The following is a 16,619-nucleotide window of genomic DNA, read 5'->3' on the forward strand; positions in this document are numbered from 1 at the left end:
TACGTGTTATCTAAACAGCTTATTCCATAACCGTGACTAAAAATAATAATTCATAAATCATTTAATATTTGGTGTATAAAAAAGTATACTTCATGAAGAAGCATCAAACCTGTATTTTATCAATTACCACACTTTGTCTAAGCAAAATGGATTTATTACTCATATCCTTAACCACTATCATAATCGCCGCCTACATGCAAAATCTACGACGTCGGGGATCCAACATACCGCCGGGACCACCAACGCGATTTCTGGTCGGAAACCTTCATCAACTGAAACCATTATGGACGCAGTCTTTCTCCGAGTGGTCACAGACTTATGGCCCCATCATATCGGTGTGGTTAGGATCACAGCTAGCTGTTGTGGTCTCGAGCTCTGACTTAGCCAAACAAGTGTTGAGAGACAAAGACTACCAACTCTGTAACCGACACAGAACCGCAAGGATGACTCAGAACGGCAGCGATCTTATTTGGTCTGACTACGGAGCACATTATGTGAAAATGAGAAAACTCTGTACACTCGAGCTCTTTTCTTTGAAAAGCATAGAGTGTTTCAGGTCGATGAGAGAGATGGAAGTAAGTTCCATGGTTAAGTCGATTTTCAATGACTTCATGAGCGATGATCAGAAACCAGTGGTGTTGAGGAACTATCTAGATTCTGTTGCTTTGAACATTGTTTCAAGATTAGTTATCGGGAAAACATTCGAACCCAAAGATGGAAGAGAGTTTAGATCAATTGTAGAAAGGGAGACTCGCTTGCCCGGCGCAACCAAGATGCTTGATTACACCGTTTGGCTTAAACGTCTTTCGTCATGGTTCACTAGCGACAAGGCGTTCATGAAGCACATGGCTCGGAAAAGAAATTGGTTTAAACGAGCTGTAATGGATGAAGTATATGGAGGAAGAGATCAAAAGTGTTTTGTTCAGAGTCTGTTAGAGTTGAAAGAGAAGGATGAGCTGACCGAGGAGACTGTGATGGGACTGGTCTGGAACATGTTAACTGCAGGAGCTGACACAACCGCCATAACTATTGAATGGGCAATGGCAGAGATGATCAGATGCCCGACCGTGAAAGAAAAGGTGCAGGATGAGCTTGATTCCGTGGTTGGATCCGGACGGTTAATGTCTGATGCAGATATCCCAAAACTGCCGTTTCTGCAATGCGTACTCAAAGAAGCTCTCCGGCTTCACCCTCCAACACCATTGATGCTTCCACACAAGGCCAGCGAATCAGTTCAGGTAGGTGGGTACAAAGTTCCTAAGGGAGCCACGGTTTATGTCAACGTGCAGGCGATTGCTCGAGATCCTGCAAACTGGAGTAACCCAGATGAGTTTAGACCAGAGAGGTTTCTTGTGGAGGAAACGGACGTTAAAGGTCAAGACTTTCGGGTTCTTCCGTTTGGGTCGGGAAGACGGGTGTGTCCAGCCGCTCAACTCAGCCTCAATATGATGACATTAGCACTAGGTAGTTTGTTGCATTGTTTCTCATGGACATCCTCTACACCTCGAGAACACATTGACATGACCGAGAAGCCTGGATTAGTTTGTTACATGAAGGCTCCATTGCAGGCTCTAGCTTCGTCCAGGCTGCCACAAGAGTTATACCTTTAACTTTTAACTGAGATAGATTATATTAATCAACATAAGATAAAGAGAGATTCTCAATTGCGAAAAACAGATGTAGTTATGGCAAGATTTAGGACATGGATGATGACATGGTTCGTACAAACAGAATGTAGCTATTGATAGTAAATAAACTAAATATTCCAAAAGAGAAAGCTTAGTCTCATCATTGCTAAAATTGAGAACCTCATAACACAAACTTTACACATCTGTTATAGAAGCAAGCCAGCAATGTGTTATCTTTGGGCTCCCATCATTCCTCACCATCTTCCTCCTCTTCATCGTCATCGTCTTCTTCTCCCTGAAGAGATTATGGTTTCAAAGATTTTCAAGGTTAAGAGATGGTGCACAGTAACAAAACATGTGACTCATAATAACAATGTCCAGACTGATACTCAATTAATCAATGTATTTTGAGGAGCAATGAGACAATTGTTTTACCTCTTCGTCACCATCATCATCTCCATCAAAATCCTCTTCATCAGCATCCTACATACATCAACAAAATCTTTAAGCAACTTATTACCTCTACAGAAAGAGGATTCAAGATTGAAAGTGAAATGATAAATAGTTTACATTGTTGAAGTAGGTGAGAGGGTTGGACCAGAGATCTTCCTTGATAATATCAGCAACCTGCTCCGAGAGAAGATTTCGGAGTTCAAATTGGGCAGATAATAAAAACGGTCTATAACGTATAACAAGTCAGAAAGTAGATGAGTATGTACCTCATCATGAATCTCATCCCCAGCATCTTCCTTATGTTGAGCATCAGTAAACCAAGTAAAGAAACTGAAGAGAAAGTTAAATGGAAAGAATTTAACTTTTTGTATCATATTCATCATATATTCATGACCACAAGAATTTCACTAAGAATATGATCACTTAATGGGGTCTAGAACAATACCTCTCCTCTGGCAATGCACGTTTATTTCCTTTCTTATCATCATGGTTCACTCCATTTGGCAAGCCCTACATTATTGAGAAACATCATTAAAAATAACGCCGAAGAGAGACAAATAAAGTAAGAAACTTATTATCTGTTTATATTTACCTTGCCCTCCTTCCATTTGATAGGAGTTGCAGTGATTTTTGTTGTTCCTTCTTCAAGGAAAGTAAATGTCTTGGTAAGCTTGGCATCCTCAAAGAACGGGTTTGAAGTGAAGTGCTGCGATTGATACCCCCAATTTAACAAGTTAAATAACAACAAAACCCAGTAATCTTCTCAGATCAATATGAGAAGACAATAACAACAGATTAGAAAAATGAGCTGGATAAAGAAACATACAAAAGTTATAGAGTATCCAGATTTCACATCTTTGGCATCCTCCACTTCCAGAGAGTTCAAGTACTTAAAAATCTGTAAAAACAGGGAAATCAAATGAATTGGTAAAAAGTAATGTAACTGTACAGAAAAAATGAATGCCAATCGGATAGTTATCGCCTTATCGGCATTATAATCTGGAAAACATGCCGAAAGATAACTCAAACCTTTTGGTCTTCTTCAGTCAAGAGGTCGCCTAAGGCAGGATGACTCAAAAACTGCAAAGAATGTGTAATGGTCATTGGTCAATAAGTAGTAGATGTTTAAAAACAGTAACTGAAAACAACCTATAAACACTTACAGCAGTCATCCAAAAGCCAGGAATCGATTGGATAACTTCATTGCGCTTGTCATAGACAGGTTTCCGTATCACGTTATATTTCTGCTCTACTTCCAAGACCTCGTCACTGGCCTTTTCGTTAATCTATAACCAACAAACCAGAGTTAGGAGAAAGAAGAAGAAAAAAACACTCATTAGAGTTCATGTCAATTCTAACTGTACTTATGAGTTAATGATATGCAATTGTTTGAGCTTTAACTTCTCAAACAGTACTCTTTCCACTAACTTCTCTATAGCTATTGGAGGAGTAATTACAGAGAGCAGTCACATGAATTAAATTATAAATAAGCAGAAATCACACAACATGTTCTCAAATTGCATTGTACGAATACACAACTATCACTACTGTAGCAACAATACAAAAAGACGATCCTTCATTCAAATCCAGCTACATATGAACATTAAAGTAAAATCTGTACCATAAAAATCAAAATTGGAATCCATTCAACTTTACCAGGATACAGAGCACATGACACCGGTTAAGAAAAAGGGGAAAAATCTGGAGAATCAGAGCAAATTAACGAAAAGTGAAAGAGGAGATTTTTTAACCTTCTCGAGGTCGTCTTGAATCTCCTGAAGCTTCTCAATTGAGAGAACAAGCTCTGCGTCGATTTGCTCCAAGTTTTCTTCTTCGCCTTTCTCTTCAATTTTCGACTTCTTGCTCTTGTCCGCGACCATTTTCAGTTCACTTCCTTTGAGGAAACCCTAATTCCAAAGAAAGAGAGGATTTTGGCTCCTCCTTTTGGTCTCTTCTCTTCTTGTGGTTCCGTCACAAGAGAATCAGCTAAAACCCTAGCTCCCGATGAGAGTTTATGCTTGTGAAGTGTGAGAGTGGGCAAAAGGGAACTTAGGGTTTTGAGGGGTTTATGTGGACCAATCAGGTTGCGCCAGCTGAAGCAAATAAGGGTATATTAGTCAATTTAAAAATCAATATTAGGGTACTTTAGAATTTTCTCTTCACTTGCTTTTTTAAGTTATCCTATTAAAATAGTTGATTTAATAAAAGCGGATTAAGTCATTTAATTTTTCCCTTTTTGTGTCGTATGATTTTACTTCAGGACCACTAAAACATTATTGCTCTAAAATATTATAACTTGACAAAATATATCCACTTTAAAATAAAACAATTTGAGAAGAAAAAAACAAAAAAAAAAAGGAAATGTTGACAGTGGGATTTGAACCCACGCCCTTTCGGACCAGAACCTTAATCTGGCGCCTTAGACCAACTCGGCCATATCAACTTTTGTGTTCTAGAAAGAAAACATAATTATTTATTCAAATTATTCCTACGCGCTTCTTCGCCGAGTGCGATGGGTTTACTACTCCCAGCGTTGTAGCCGTTGAAGCTCATCAGTGAACTTTACTTTCATCCATTGTAATTGATTTCTCCAGTTGTTTTCTGAGTCTCCTCATTGAGAAAGGATCTACCTTTTTCTCGATTTTATTCTCTCCGCTGAGAATTGTCTAGGGTTCTTCTGTCTTCTTTGCTATTTCTCTCGTATCTGGATTTTAGGGATTCAAAGTATTTTCATTAGGTTACGATTATTCTCCTTTATGGGTCCTCCTCTGCTTCCGAAACATGTAACTGCAGTTATAAAATGTCAGAAGGATCCTATGAAAGCTCTAGAAATGTTCAATTCGATGAGAAAAGAGGTTGGTTTCAAGCATACTTTATCTACTTACCGCAGTGTCATCGAAAAGCTTGGATATTATGGAAAATTCGAAGCCATGGAAGAGGTTTTAGTGGATATGCGGGAGAATGTTGGTAACCATATGCTTGAAGGGGTTTATGTTGGGGCAATGAAGAATTATGGTAGGAAAGGGAAAGTTCAAGAAGCTGTTAATGTGTTTGAAAGGATGGATTTTTATGATTGTGAGCCTACGGTTTTCTCTTATAATGCTATTATGAGTGTATTGGTTGATAGTGGTTACTTTGATCAAGCTCACAAGGTGTATATGAGGATGCGGGATAGAGGTATTACGCCTGATGTTTACTCGTTTACGATTAGGATGAAGTCGTTTTGTAAGACCAGTCGGCCTCACGCTGCTTTGAGGCTTCTTAATAATATGTCTTCTCAAGGCTGTGAGATGAATGTGGTTGCTTATTGTACTGTGGTTGGTGGGTTTTATGAGGAGAATTTTAAGGCTGAGGGATATGAGTTGTTTGGGAAGATGCTTGCATCGGGTGTTTCGCTTTGTCTTAGTACGTTCAACAAGCTTCTACGTGTTCTTTGCAAGAAAGGAGATGTTAAGGAGTGTGAAAAACTACTTGATAAGGTTATCAAAAGAGGTGTTTTACCGAATCTGTTTACTTATAATTTATTCATTCAAGGGCTTTGTCAGAGAGGTGAGCTTGATGGTGCGGTTCGTATGGTAGGTTGTCTCATAGAACAGGGACCCAAACCTGATGTCATCACGTATAACAATCTTATATATGGCTTATGTAAGAATTCCAAGTTTCAGGAGGCAGAGGTTTACTTGGGGAAAATGGTGAATGAAGGGCTTGAGCCTGATAGTTATACCTATAACACACTAATAGCTGGATATTGCAAAGGTGGGATGGTACAACTTGCAGAAAGGATTGTAGGTGATGCTGTTTTCAATGGATTTGTGCCTGATCAGTTCACATATCGCTCCTTAATTGACGGGTTGTGTCATGAAGGTGAAACAAACCGTGCTTTAGCTTTATTTAATGAGGCCTTAGGGAAAGGGATAAAGCCTAACGTTATTCTTTACAACACACTGATCAAGGGATTGTCTAACCAGGGTATGATTCTAGAGGCTGCTCAGTTGGCGAATGAAATGTCTGAAAAGGGTTTGATTCCTGAGGTACAGACTTTTAACATACTCGTAAATGGACTATGCAAGATGGGATGTGTTTCTGATGCTGATGGTCTTGTTAAAGTCATGATCTCCAAAGGGTACTTTCCTGACATATTTACTTTCAACATTTTGATTCATGGTTATTCTACACAGTTGAAAATGGAAAACGCACTTGAGATATTAGATGTTATGTTGGACAACGGTGTTGATCCTGACGTGTACACTTACAACTCTTTGTTAAATGGTCTCTGCAAAACTTCAAAGTTTGAAGATGTGATGGAAACATATAAAACTATGGTGGAGAAAGGTTGTGCCCCTAACTTATTCACGTTTAATATACTTCTGGAGAGTCTATGTAGATACCGCAAACTAGATGAAGCCTTGGGGTTATTGGAGGAAATGAAAAACAAGAGTGTGAATCCAGATGCGGTTACATTTGGAACGTTGATTGACGGGTTCTGCAAAAACGGAGACTTGGATGGAGCATACACGCTGTTCCGGAAAATGGAAGAGGCTTATAAGGTTTCAAGTTCAACGCCAACATATAATATCATCATTCATGCTTTCACTGAGAAGCTAAATGTTACTATGGCGGAAAAGCTTTTCCAAGAGATGGTTGATCGTTGTCTTGGTCCTGATGGATACACATACCGGCTTATGGTTGATGGTTTTTGCAAAACGGGAAATGTCAATTTGGGGTACAAGTTTCTACTGGAGATGATGGAAAATGGGTTTATTCCATCTCTCACAACGCTTGGACGTGTAATAAACTGTCTTTGTGTGGAGGATAGAGTTTATGAGGCTGCCGGTATTATCCATCGGATGGTCCAGAAAGGACTGGTCCCTGAAGCTGTGAACACCATTTGTGATGTTGACAAAAAGGAGGTGGCTGCTCCTAAGCTTGTCTTGGAGGATTTGTTGAAGAAGAGCTGTATCACGTATTATGCTTACGAACTTCTTTTTGATGGCCTTAGAGATAAGAGGCTACGCAAGAAAAAGGGTTTCACAGTGGTAGCCATATGAATCTGATGCAGTGGCGTTGCTTAAAGAACTGATTGAGTTTGTTTGATTTGAGAAGATAGAACTCAGCCAATGCTCTGAGCCCCATGGATTGAACTTAGATTTAAATTGTGGGTGACAAGTCTATGTTCAGTGAAATTTCATCCAAGACACAAAAAGGTTGGAGTTGCTCTGATCTTTAACCATGATCTATTGAACCTTATATCCGGAACTATAGTCAATAACGTCTCCTGGATAGTTAGAGAAAGAAGTTTTGCTGATTTGATCCCATTTCCTCTTTTATTTATGGTACTGCTACATGATAGAGTTAAATGTTAACCACAGGTCCACAGGCAAGGGTCATGCTGCATATGCATGATCTAAGTCCTTCTCAACTTCGCCTTCGATGAGAATTTTTCGGCAGCAGTGCGGAAAGAAGCCATAGTTGAGGAACACCTGACAACTGTGGCTGCATAAGGTACGTGGAGCTTTCTGAACATTGTGGCCTTTTTGTTATATGTGGTTGGTTAGTTGCAGTCACTGAGAAGTATATAGATCTTACAATGATCGAGTCACTTTTTTTATTAGAACTGTTTATCATTGCAAGTTCCCATAATTTTTCTGACAAAATATAACAACAAAGCGTATCAACTATAGAGCATGGAGATACCGCAAACGGTTTTCTTTAGTTCATTATCATACAGTAATAGCTACGATAAGTTCATACACAACTCTCAGGGAATTATTTCTTACTTTAAATAGTTATCTAACTCTTATTCTATTATCCTCTGAGACAATATTAAATCCAGATGATTCATCACTAGACCAGCATCTTGATCTAATTATGCATTTGCAGCCTGCTGGAGACACTTTTGTCTATACTTCTGGATAAATGTCACCAACGTATCATGAGGCACTTCGACTTCTTTTATCACACTTAGATCTTGCAGGCGCTCTATCCAGTTGTATAAAGTCGGAGTGTTCACTGGACCAATTATGTCTACACCGATTGCTTCACGATGAGCTTTGTAGCCTCCGAGAGTAGCAATGATGGTGATTTCCAAAAGCCCAACATCATCATTCCTTCTGATGTTTTTATTCGGGAAATGCTTCTTGAGTCCCTCATCAAGAACTTTGAATCTTTTTCTTGCCTCTTCTACAGACTTTGCTTGAGCTTCACCCTCCTGGGACATGACTTGACCCATGACCTCAAACACCTGCAACAAGAAACAGTCAATAGTCTGCTAATCATATCAATGTATGGGGTTGATTTCAGATGAGAGGTTGGGGGAACACACCTGTTGGTTGATGTAGCTGACCCAGAACCGGACCTGGGCCCTTTCATAAGGATCCTCTGGGAAGAAACGAGGAGAGTTTGTCCACGTCTCATCGATATATTCAAGAATCACAAGTGATTCAGCCACTGGTTTCCCATCATGGACAAGAACAGGAATCTTCTTGTGCACCGGGTTGAGTTGAATCAGCGATTCACTTTTGTTCTGAAGATCTTCTTCGAGGTACTCGTAGAGTACACCCTTGAGTTTAAGAGCGATTTCGACCCTCTTTGAGTATGTGCTTATCCACGTCCCATGTAATATCACTTTGCTCTTCTTCTCCTCCATATCTCAAAACTCGGTTGTTTATTTCTTACACCTTTTTCTTAAAATCTCTTTGGGGATTATGATTTTTGTGCTTCATTGTTCAAATTGTTTTATAGAGACTAAGGGGCATTGTCTTATTATTCGGTCAAAAGTCAAAACTTTGAATGTTCCAATTAATATTACATTAACGATTTGTTTATTTCATGATCAAGATTGATGGAACAGAGCCAAGAGATAAAAACTGAATTATCTTTGACTTTACTGCCGCCCAAGAAAATGGAAATTAGTAACTATTTTACGACGAATTTTCTCTGGAATGATCTTACGAAATATCTACTATTGAAAAAAGACCATTCAAGAGGGATAATTTTTTGTTCTTAGAGCTGTCTCCTACAGTGAAAGCAATTCCAACTTTAATCTCTAATCAGTTTCAAGTTGCAACTGTTCCTTCATCATTAACTCGAAGCAAGACCTCTGCACCTCACGGCTTTTCACAAATATATAACATCAGACAGAACTCCACCCTGGTTCTTTCTGTACACCTGTTCCTTTCATCAGCTTACGAGTTTCCTCCACTTCGTCCCACTCACCAACCTCTGCAAGGATGTTCGAGAGTGAAATATATGCTCCAGCGTCTGATGGCTCTAATTCTATAGCCTTTTTTGCAGCTACCTTCCCGAGTTCAACTTCCCCGTGAATTTTGCAAGCAGCAAGCAATGTTCCCCAGACCAAGGCGTCTGGTTTAATATGCATATTGTTGATAAAACTCTCAGCTTCTCTAAGTCTTCCTGACCTCCCTAAAGCATCGACCATGCAGACATAATGTCGGTTCTCTGGTTCGATACCATAGTCTTTTACCATCGAGTTGAGATGGAAATAGCTTTCTTCGACCAAACCACCATGACTACAAGCAGACAAGACTCCCACAAAAGTCACTTTATCAGGCTTGAATCCTTTTTCCTTCATAAGATTGTACACTTGTAACGCTTCATTGGCCTTTCCATGTTGAGCATAACTTGCAATCAGCGCTGTCCACGCTATTAAATCTGGGCCATTGATCTGGCTGAATGCTTTACAGCAGTCGTCAATGCTTCCAAATTTCGAATACATTGTCAGTAGTGAGCTTCCTACAGAAGGCTCTGTGCACAATCCAATTTTTGTGATGTAGGCGTGAACTTGAGCTCCCAGCGATGATTCGTCAGAGAGAGCAGCGGCTTTAAGAATGGATGAAATTGCAAAGGAGTCCATAGTAAAACCAGACATGACCATATCACGAAATAGAAGGAAGCCATCCTGGATTAACCCGTGTTGTGAATATCCCGAAATTAAAGATGAACATGACACTGGATCCAGTTCAGGGAGCCTATCGTAGACCTGTCTAGCCAACTTTAGTGAGCCACACTTTGAATACATGTTTACTAGTGCAGAACCAAGATCCATTCCCTTGTCAATTCCCGCTCTTAGCGTATACCCATGTATTTCTTTACCTCTTGGCAGAGAAGGATGAGAAGAACACACAGTTAGAACAGCAGCTAGAGTACTCTCATCAGGGCTAGTCCCATCATCCAGCATCTCGCTGAATAGTCCAATAGCTTCTCTTAGATAACCGTACTCATTGAAACCAGAAATCATGGAAGCCCAGCAAGCATTGTCTTTAAAAGGTATCCCCTGGAATAATTTATATGATTCTTCCAAACTACCACATTTAGAGTACAATGTAAAAAGAGAACTTCCAACAGTGAGATCAAGAACCAACCCACTTTTAAGGGTGTAACCGTGAACCTGCTTACCTAAATTCAAACAATCCAATACACTTAACAAACTGCATACACTAAACTCATCGGTTCTCAAACCCTCCTGAAGCATTCTAGTAAACAGTCTTATTGCTTTACCAGGCTTCTTACTTTGCGAAAACGAAGTGATCATCACATTAACTATATTTTGTCTCTGAATATCGTCCAGATCCTCAAAAACCTGTTCAGAAAGATCAATATCTCCACTCTTTGAGTACATACTAATCAAAGCGGCAGCCACTGAGGAATCAAGATAGAAACCACTCTTAAAGACCCAAGCATGGACCTGGCTTGCTTCACAGACCATAGAAGGTCTACCACAAGCAGAGATTACACTAGTTACGGTACAGTTGTTGATCTCAACACCTGAGTGTCTCATTTCCTTGAAAATTTCAAGAGCAGAGAAAGCATCATTACTCTTTGTGTAACCAGACAGCATTACTGTCCAAGATACAACACTAGGGTTAGGGATACGGGAGAATACTTCCATAGCTTCAGCCATATGCCCACATTTGGCGTATAAGTCAACAATTGCAGTACAAACAAATACATCTTCTGCTCCGCATTTGATCACCCGAGCTTGAACCACTTTTCCAAACCTAAGCTTCTCAAGGGAAGCACAAGCAGCCAAAACACTGGAATATGTATAACTATCAGGTTTCTGAAACCCAACACACATTTCATGGAAAAGATCAAAAACAGCACCATAATTTTGGTTTCTAAGTGCCCCTGCTATGATAGTGTTCCAACAATACACATTAGCAGATAAAGAGTCACGGAACACTTTATAAGCATCCTCAAATCTTAGATTCTTAGAGAATACGTCTATCAAAGCCGATTCAACAACTTCATAGAAGAAATAACCCATCTTTATAGTATGACAACACACCAGCTCACTAAACAGAGGAGCTTGTAAAGCACTACAAGCCGAAATCACAGACCCATAACTTATCTCATTAGCCTCAAAACCCAAGAAATGCATCTTAGAAAAAAATCTCAACGATTCTTCAAACAACCGATGTTGTTTATAACCAGAGATCATAATGTTACAAGAAACAACATCTGGTTGAGGAATTGTATCGAACAACTTAGCTGCATCAGCCATGGAACCCGAGTTTGAGTACCAGCTAAGCAATGATTTAGTAAGGAAAACATCAAATGGCAGAAGATATCGTCTAAGCAAATGGGCTTGTAGAATTTTTGTTGTTCTGAGATTACAAAGCCTTGAATTTGATTGATCATTGAAGAATCGAAAAGGGTTAAAAGGAGCTGAAGAAGAACTGGAATCTTTGCTGGAAAATGATAACTGGTTTCGGAAATTGGTAACGGAAGATAGTAGTCTGGAGGTAGAGAAAGGAGAGATCTTCAAGGAGTTTAAGCTCTCGTTCGCTAGACAATTCATCGTCAGTCCATGAGCTCAAGGAAGCAAAATCAACATAAAGTATGAAACTTTTAAAAAACAAAATAGAGATATCATATAAATATATGATATATAATTGGTATTGTTTAAGTCAACATAAAGTCAAGATGGCCGAGTTGGTCTAAGGCGCCAGTTTCAGGTACTGGTCCGAAAGGGCGTGGGTTCAAATCCCACTCTTGACATTTCTTTTTATGCTTTCAAAAAAAAATCTTTTACCCATTCCAATAGACAATTGGACCATTCTCAGATACTTTCATAGACGTAATAACCTAATTTGAGCATGAAAAGGATATTAAAAAATCAGTATAAAATCACACGCCTCGTCTCATGAACTCAAAATCGCTTCCAAAAAAAAAGAATTAAGTCTGTTTCTAAACCAACAAGAGAAAAGCCATGGGTGACGCTAATTTTGACTACAGTGTCTCTTTCCGCCAGGACTTAACTTCTCCGCTTACCGTCGAGCTAACGTGCACCAACGTCGTCCACAAAAAAATCCGTCTCTTCACCGGCGAAACAAAAACACTCTCTCTACCCGAACAAACCATCGACCACCACACCAGCTTTATTCCCCTGAACGTATCCACCCCCTCCACAAACACTCAAAACGACCTCCTTTTCGACATCTTTCGTAGTCCCGACCAAACCACTGTTATCTCCAGACCAAGCAAGACTAGTAGTAATTATTCGCTAAGTTGCGTGAGAATCTCCAAAATCTTGAGCAGCTTCGGCGTCACCGAAAACGGCTGCTCTACTATCTTGCGCGAGATCGACATGGCCATTACATCATCATCATCATCATCGAGAGGCAGAGGAGTGGTTGAAATCAAGATATGGAAGATCAAGACTGAGTTTTACAAAGCCAACAAAGCTGCGGAGAACTTGTTGATCGACAGCTACTGTTATAATTACTTGAACGTTGCAACAACGGAGGAGAATGGATGCGCTATTTGCATGGAAGATTACATAGAAGGATCATCAATAGTGGCTAAATTGCCTTGTGATCATGAATTCCATGGAGATTGCATCAACAAGTGGTTGCAACTCAATCATATGTGTCCCTTGTGTCGATCATCAATTCCTAAGGATGTTAAATCCGGGTATCAGTCCTGTTTAGATTCAATTTTTAGGTGTTTTGGATTCTGAAAAATAGTTACTATATTCATATTTAGTTTGGTTTTGGTTCAGTTACGCCTTTCAAAAATATTCGGTTAATCAAATAAACTACAGTTATGTTTTGTTTGATTTTGAATTGTTCATATCTCTGTTACATTCATATTTAAGCAGAACAAAATTATTAAACAACAAGATTTTTTTATTTTTTTAAGTTACAAATACATATTGGAAAAATTAAAGGTCGAAATACGCTAAACTTGGGCAGATGATTAATTCATAAAATTCGTCAAACGCAGGATACTCTAGCTATTGATCCACAACGAATGTTGTATATGGTAATACTCGATCAGTGACTGACATTGATCCACAAGCCGAATCCTTTACCCAGTCGAACATGCTACTAAACCACACTCTGTCACTCTCATTCTCATGTGGTTCATAAATTTAATACTTATCCATGCATGCAGAAATATACATGAATGTTTGCAAGTTTTAAAAATGGTTTTTGGATTTTGGTTTTTAGTTTTTGATTTTCTTGGTTTTTGTTTTTGGTGTAGATTTTAGTTTCTTAAAAACTTGAGTGGTAATTTCTTTAGATTTTGGTTTTTATGTTAATGGATAATATTTTTTTTTACAAAAAAATTATAAAAATAAAATAAAAAAATGTGATTGATGGTTTTTGAGAGAGAAACTCCCAAAACATAGATTTTGGTTTTCTTTGAAAAATTGTTAAAACACTCAAAAACTAGATTCTCTATTTTTTAGGAAAACTTGTTTTTTCAAAATCTTGAATGAGTATAAAATAGATTTTGGGAAAAACTAAAACCAAAAACTAGATTTTGTATATAGAAAAAGATTTAAAATAAAAAGAAAATCCCATGAAACATAGATTTTAGTTTTTTTTAAAAAGTTGACAAAACTATCAAAATCTATAGATTCCCTATTTTGTTTTTAGAAAAAACCATTCTTTTCATAATTGATTGGTTATAAAGTAGATTTTTGGAAGAAAAAAAAAAAGTAAAAAGGTTAAAAACCAAAAACAACTTCAATTCAAGGCCTAAATTAAAATCCTAATTCGAGTGGGAAAAGGATATAACTAATTAACCCTTCTCGGTACAATTCGAGAGCTACTGCTCCAATTCATCGGCTATTAAGTTGCTTCGATATAATTCGAACGTATGGACGATGGAGGAGGAGGAGAATGAATGTGTGATTTGCATGGATGGTTACACACAAGGATCAATAGTGGCTAAATTGCCTTGTGAATATACAGTTAAACATTCTGTTATTTTGATAACGGAAATTATACAAAATTACTAAATTGCCATCCAAATTGAAACACAAAACTATAAAACATGAGTGTCCCTTGTGCCGATTTCGAATGTCTCATTCATCATCTTGTTCACTTTTTCTTTGGATTTTCGATTTGTAAAACAACAAAAAGAAAGATGAGTTCTTTCTTTTTTCAGGGTTTAATTAGGGTTTATGAGCTTTCATCTGGATTATGATAAATAAAAATTCCAGCTTATATTTTTTTTGGTTTGTGACGATGACTATAGCAATTCACCATTGTCTCTCTCTCCTTAATAGCTGCAAGAACTTAAGAGCTTTAACACAAATACATGGCTTGTTTATTAAATACGGCGTCGACACTGATTCTTACTTCACTGGAAAACTTATCCTACATTGTGCGATTTCTATATCCGACGCTTTACCTTACGCTCGTCGTCTCTTGCTCTGTTTTCCTGAACCTGATGCGTTTATGTTCAACACTCTCGTCCGAGGCTACTCTGAATCCGATGAGCCGCACAATTCCGTTGCGGTGTTTGTTGAAATGATGAGGAAAGGTTTCGTCTTTCCGGATAGTTTCTCCTTCGCGTTTGTCATCAAGGCGGTGGAGAATTTCCGGTCTTTAAGAACTGGGTTTCAGATGCATTGTCAAGCTTTAAAGCATGGGCTTGAGTCGCATTTGTTTGTTGGCACTACCTTGATTGGTATGTATGGGGGATGTGGGTGTGTTGAGTTTGCTCGCAAGGTGTTCGATGAAATGCATCAACCGAATTTGGTTGCTTGGAATGCTGTGATCACCGCCTGTTTTAGGGGGAATGATGTTGCGGGAGCGAGGGAAATCTTCGATAAGATGCTGGTAAGGAATCACACGTCGTGGAACGTGATGCTTGCTGGGTACATTAAAGCTGGGGAGCTTGAGAGTGCTAAACGGATCTTCTCGGAAATGCCTCACAGAGATGATGTCTCCTGGAGTACTATGATTGTTGGTATTGCTCATAATGGAAGTTTCAATGAGTCTTTCTTGTACTTCAGGGAGTTACAACGAGCGGGAATGAGTCCAAATGAGGTAAGTCTGACCGGAGTTCTCTCTGCCTGTTCACAATCTGGGTCATTTGAGTTTGGGAAGATATTACACGGGTTTGTAGAGAAAGCAGGGTATAGTTGGATAGTTTCGGTGAACAATGCGCTTATTGATATGTATTCTAGGTGTGGTAATGTCCCAATGGCTAGGTTAGTCTTTGAAGGTATGCAAGAGAAGAGGTGTATTGTATCTTGGACATCAATGATAGCAGGCTTAGCTATGCATGGTCAAGGAGAAGAAGCTGTTAGACTATTCAATGAAATGACCGCGTATGGTGTTACACCAGACGGGATATCTTTCATTTCACTTTTGCATGCTTGCAGTCATGCTGGACTGATTGAAGAAGGTGAAGATTACTTTTCTGAGATGAAGAGAGTTTACCACATCGAACCAGAAATTGAACACTATGGTTGCATGGTTGATTTATATGGCCGATCTGGAAAACTGCAAAAGGCTTATGATTTCATATGCCAAATGCCAATTCCGCCAACTGCCATAGTATGGCGGACTCTTCTCGGGGCTTGCAGTAGTCATGGGAATATCGAATTGGCAGAGCAAGTGAAACAAAGGCTTAATGAGCTTGACCCAAATAACTCAGGGGATCTTGTACTTCTGTCGAATGCTTATGCAACTGCAGGTAAATGGAAGGATGTTGCTTCTATCAGAAAGTCAATGATTGTCCAGAGAATCAAGAAGACAACTGCTTGGAGCTTGGTTGAAGTTGGCAAAACCATGTACAAGTTCACTGCAGGCGAGAAAAAGAAGGGAATCGATATAGAGGCTCACGAGAAGCTAAAAGAAATAATCTTGAGGCTTAAAGATGAAGCTGGATATACCCCAGAAGTAGCAAGTGCTTTATATGATGTAGAAGAGGAAGAAAAGGAGGATCAAGTGAGTAAACACAGTGAGAAGCTTGCACTTGCATTTGCTCTAGCTAGATTGTCCAAAGGAGCAAATATCAGGATAGTAAAGAATCTGAGAATTTGCAGAGATTGTCACGCTGTTATGAAGCTAACGTCGAAGGTTTATGGGGTAGAAATATTGGTCCGAGACAGAAATCGCTTTCATTCATTTAAGGACGGTTCTTGCTCATGCCGTGACTACTGGTAAAAGGTTGTGAATAGATGTACACCACACATATATCATTTTGTGGACTAATGCATCCACTAGTGACCTCACCAATGGAAGCTTCACTCCCAACACAAACTTTCAGATG

The 16,619-nt window shown here is 39.0% G+C and overlaps 7 protein-coding genes, 1 long non-coding RNA gene and 2 other non-coding genes across 14 annotated transcripts; 5 read left to right on the top strand and 5 right to left on the bottom strand.

The window, feature by feature from the left end:
* The first annotated feature begins 105 nt into the window (after positions 1-105).
* On the top strand, positions 106-1,772 carry CYP98A9 (cytochrome P450, family 98, subfamily A, polypeptide 9). Its single transcript, NM_106115.3, has one exon. It carries the CDS (start codon positions 147-149, stop codon positions 1,608-1,610), a length of 1,464 nt encoding a protein of 487 aa, NP_177595.1. The 5' UTR covers positions 106-146; the 3' UTR covers positions 1,611-1,772.
* Positions 643-1,832, bottom strand: AT1G09487. Its single transcript, NR_139634.1, has 2 exons — positions 1,809-1,832; positions 643-1,586 (listed from the first exon to the last, which is right to left on the bottom strand). It is a non-coding gene; the product is annotated as an other RNA (long non-coding RNA).
* Positions 1,645-4,120, bottom strand: NRP1 (NAP1-related protein 1). 2 transcript variants are annotated; one of them, NM_106116.4, is made up of 10 exons: positions 3,833-4,120; positions 3,245-3,367; positions 3,111-3,161; positions 2,908-2,979; positions 2,674-2,787; positions 2,527-2,591; positions 2,348-2,411; positions 2,199-2,255; positions 2,064-2,111; positions 1,645-1,923 (listed from the first exon to the last, which is right to left on the bottom strand). In NM_106116.4, exons 1-10 carry the CDS (start codon positions 3,959-3,961, stop codon positions 1,876-1,878), a joined length of 771 nt encoding a protein of 256 aa, NP_177596.1. In that variant the 5' UTR covers positions 3,962-4,120; the 3' UTR covers positions 1,645-1,875. The 2 variants fall into 2 exon arrangements, with proteins under 2 accessions (NP_177596.1, NP_001077822.1); NM_001084353.1 differs by having other exon boundaries at positions 2,227-2,255; positions 3,833-4,110.
* Positions 4,121-4,443: 323 nt separating this feature from the next.
* Positions 4,444-4,524, bottom strand: AT1G74570. The gene has a single exon. It is a non-coding gene; the product is annotated as a tRNA-Leu (tRNA).
* Positions 4,525-4,608: 84 nt separating this feature from the next.
* AT1G74580 (Pentatricopeptide repeat (PPR) superfamily protein) lies at positions 4,609-7,966 on the top strand. Of its 3 annotated transcripts, NM_001334656.1 has the most exons (3): positions 4,627-7,285; positions 7,451-7,583; positions 7,962-7,966. In NM_001334656.1, the coding sequence occupies exon 1, from the start codon at positions 4,838-4,840 to the stop codon at positions 7,127-7,129; it is 2,292 nt and encodes a 763-aa protein (NP_001322155.1). In that variant the 5' UTR covers positions 4,627-4,837; the 3' UTR covers positions 7,130-7,285; positions 7,451-7,583; positions 7,962-7,966. The 3 variants fall into 3 exon arrangements, with proteins under 3 accessions (NP_177597.1, NP_001322155.1, NP_001322154.1); NM_001334655.1 differs by lacking the exon at positions 7,962-7,966 and having other exon boundaries at positions 7,451-7,771; NM_106117.2 differs by lacking the exon at positions 7,962-7,966 and having other exon boundaries at positions 4,609-7,770.
* GSTU10 (glutathione S-transferase TAU 10) lies at positions 7,688-8,921 on the bottom strand. Its single transcript, NM_106118.3, has 2 exons — positions 8,404-8,921; positions 7,688-8,322 (listed from the first exon to the last, which is right to left on the bottom strand). The coding sequence occupies exons 1-2, from the start codon at positions 8,725-8,727 to the stop codon at positions 7,948-7,950; spliced, it is 699 nt and encodes a 232-aa protein (NP_177598.1). The 5' UTR covers positions 8,728-8,921; the 3' UTR covers positions 7,688-7,947.
* OTP87 (pentatricopeptide (PPR) repeat-containing protein) lies at positions 8,901-11,930 on the bottom strand. Its single transcript, NM_106119.2, has one exon. It carries the CDS (start codon positions 11,899-11,901, stop codon positions 9,214-9,216), a length of 2,688 nt encoding a protein of 895 aa, NP_177599.1. The 5' UTR covers positions 11,902-11,930; the 3' UTR covers positions 8,901-9,213.
* A 90-nt stretch (positions 11,931-12,020) lies between these two features.
* AT1G74610 lies at positions 12,021-12,101 on the top strand. Its single transcript has one exon. It is a non-coding gene; the product is annotated as a tRNA-Leu (tRNA).
* Positions 12,102-12,312: 211 nt separating this feature from the next.
* On the top strand, positions 12,313-13,062 carry AT1G74620 (RING/U-box superfamily protein; the record flags this gene model as incomplete). The annotated part of the gene is made up of 1 exon (NM_106120.1): positions 12,313-13,062. The coding sequence occupies one exon, from the start codon at positions 12,313-12,315 to the stop codon at positions 13,060-13,062; it is 750 nt and encodes a 249-aa protein (NP_177600.1).
* Positions 13,063-14,525: 1,463 nt separating this feature from the next.
* On the top strand, positions 14,526-16,617 carry AT1G74630 (Tetratricopeptide repeat (TPR)-like superfamily protein; the record flags this gene model as incomplete). 2 transcript variants are annotated; one of them, NM_001334657.1, is made up of 1 exon in its annotated part: positions 14,526-16,617. In NM_001334657.1, the coding sequence occupies one exon, from the start codon at positions 14,537-14,539 to the stop codon at positions 16,511-16,513; it is 1,977 nt and encodes a 658-aa protein (NP_001321048.1). In that variant the 3' UTR covers positions 16,514-16,617. The 2 variants fall into 2 exon arrangements, with proteins under 2 accessions (NP_001321048.1, NP_177601.1); NM_106121.2 differs by having other exon boundaries at positions 14,582-16,574.
* Positions 16,618-16,619: the final 2 nt, after the last annotated feature.

This window comes from Arabidopsis thaliana (assembly GCF_000001735.4).
Source record: "Arabidopsis thaliana chromosome 1 sequence".
NCBI lineage: Eukaryota > Viridiplantae > Streptophyta > Magnoliopsida > Brassicales > Brassicaceae > Arabidopsis > Arabidopsis thaliana.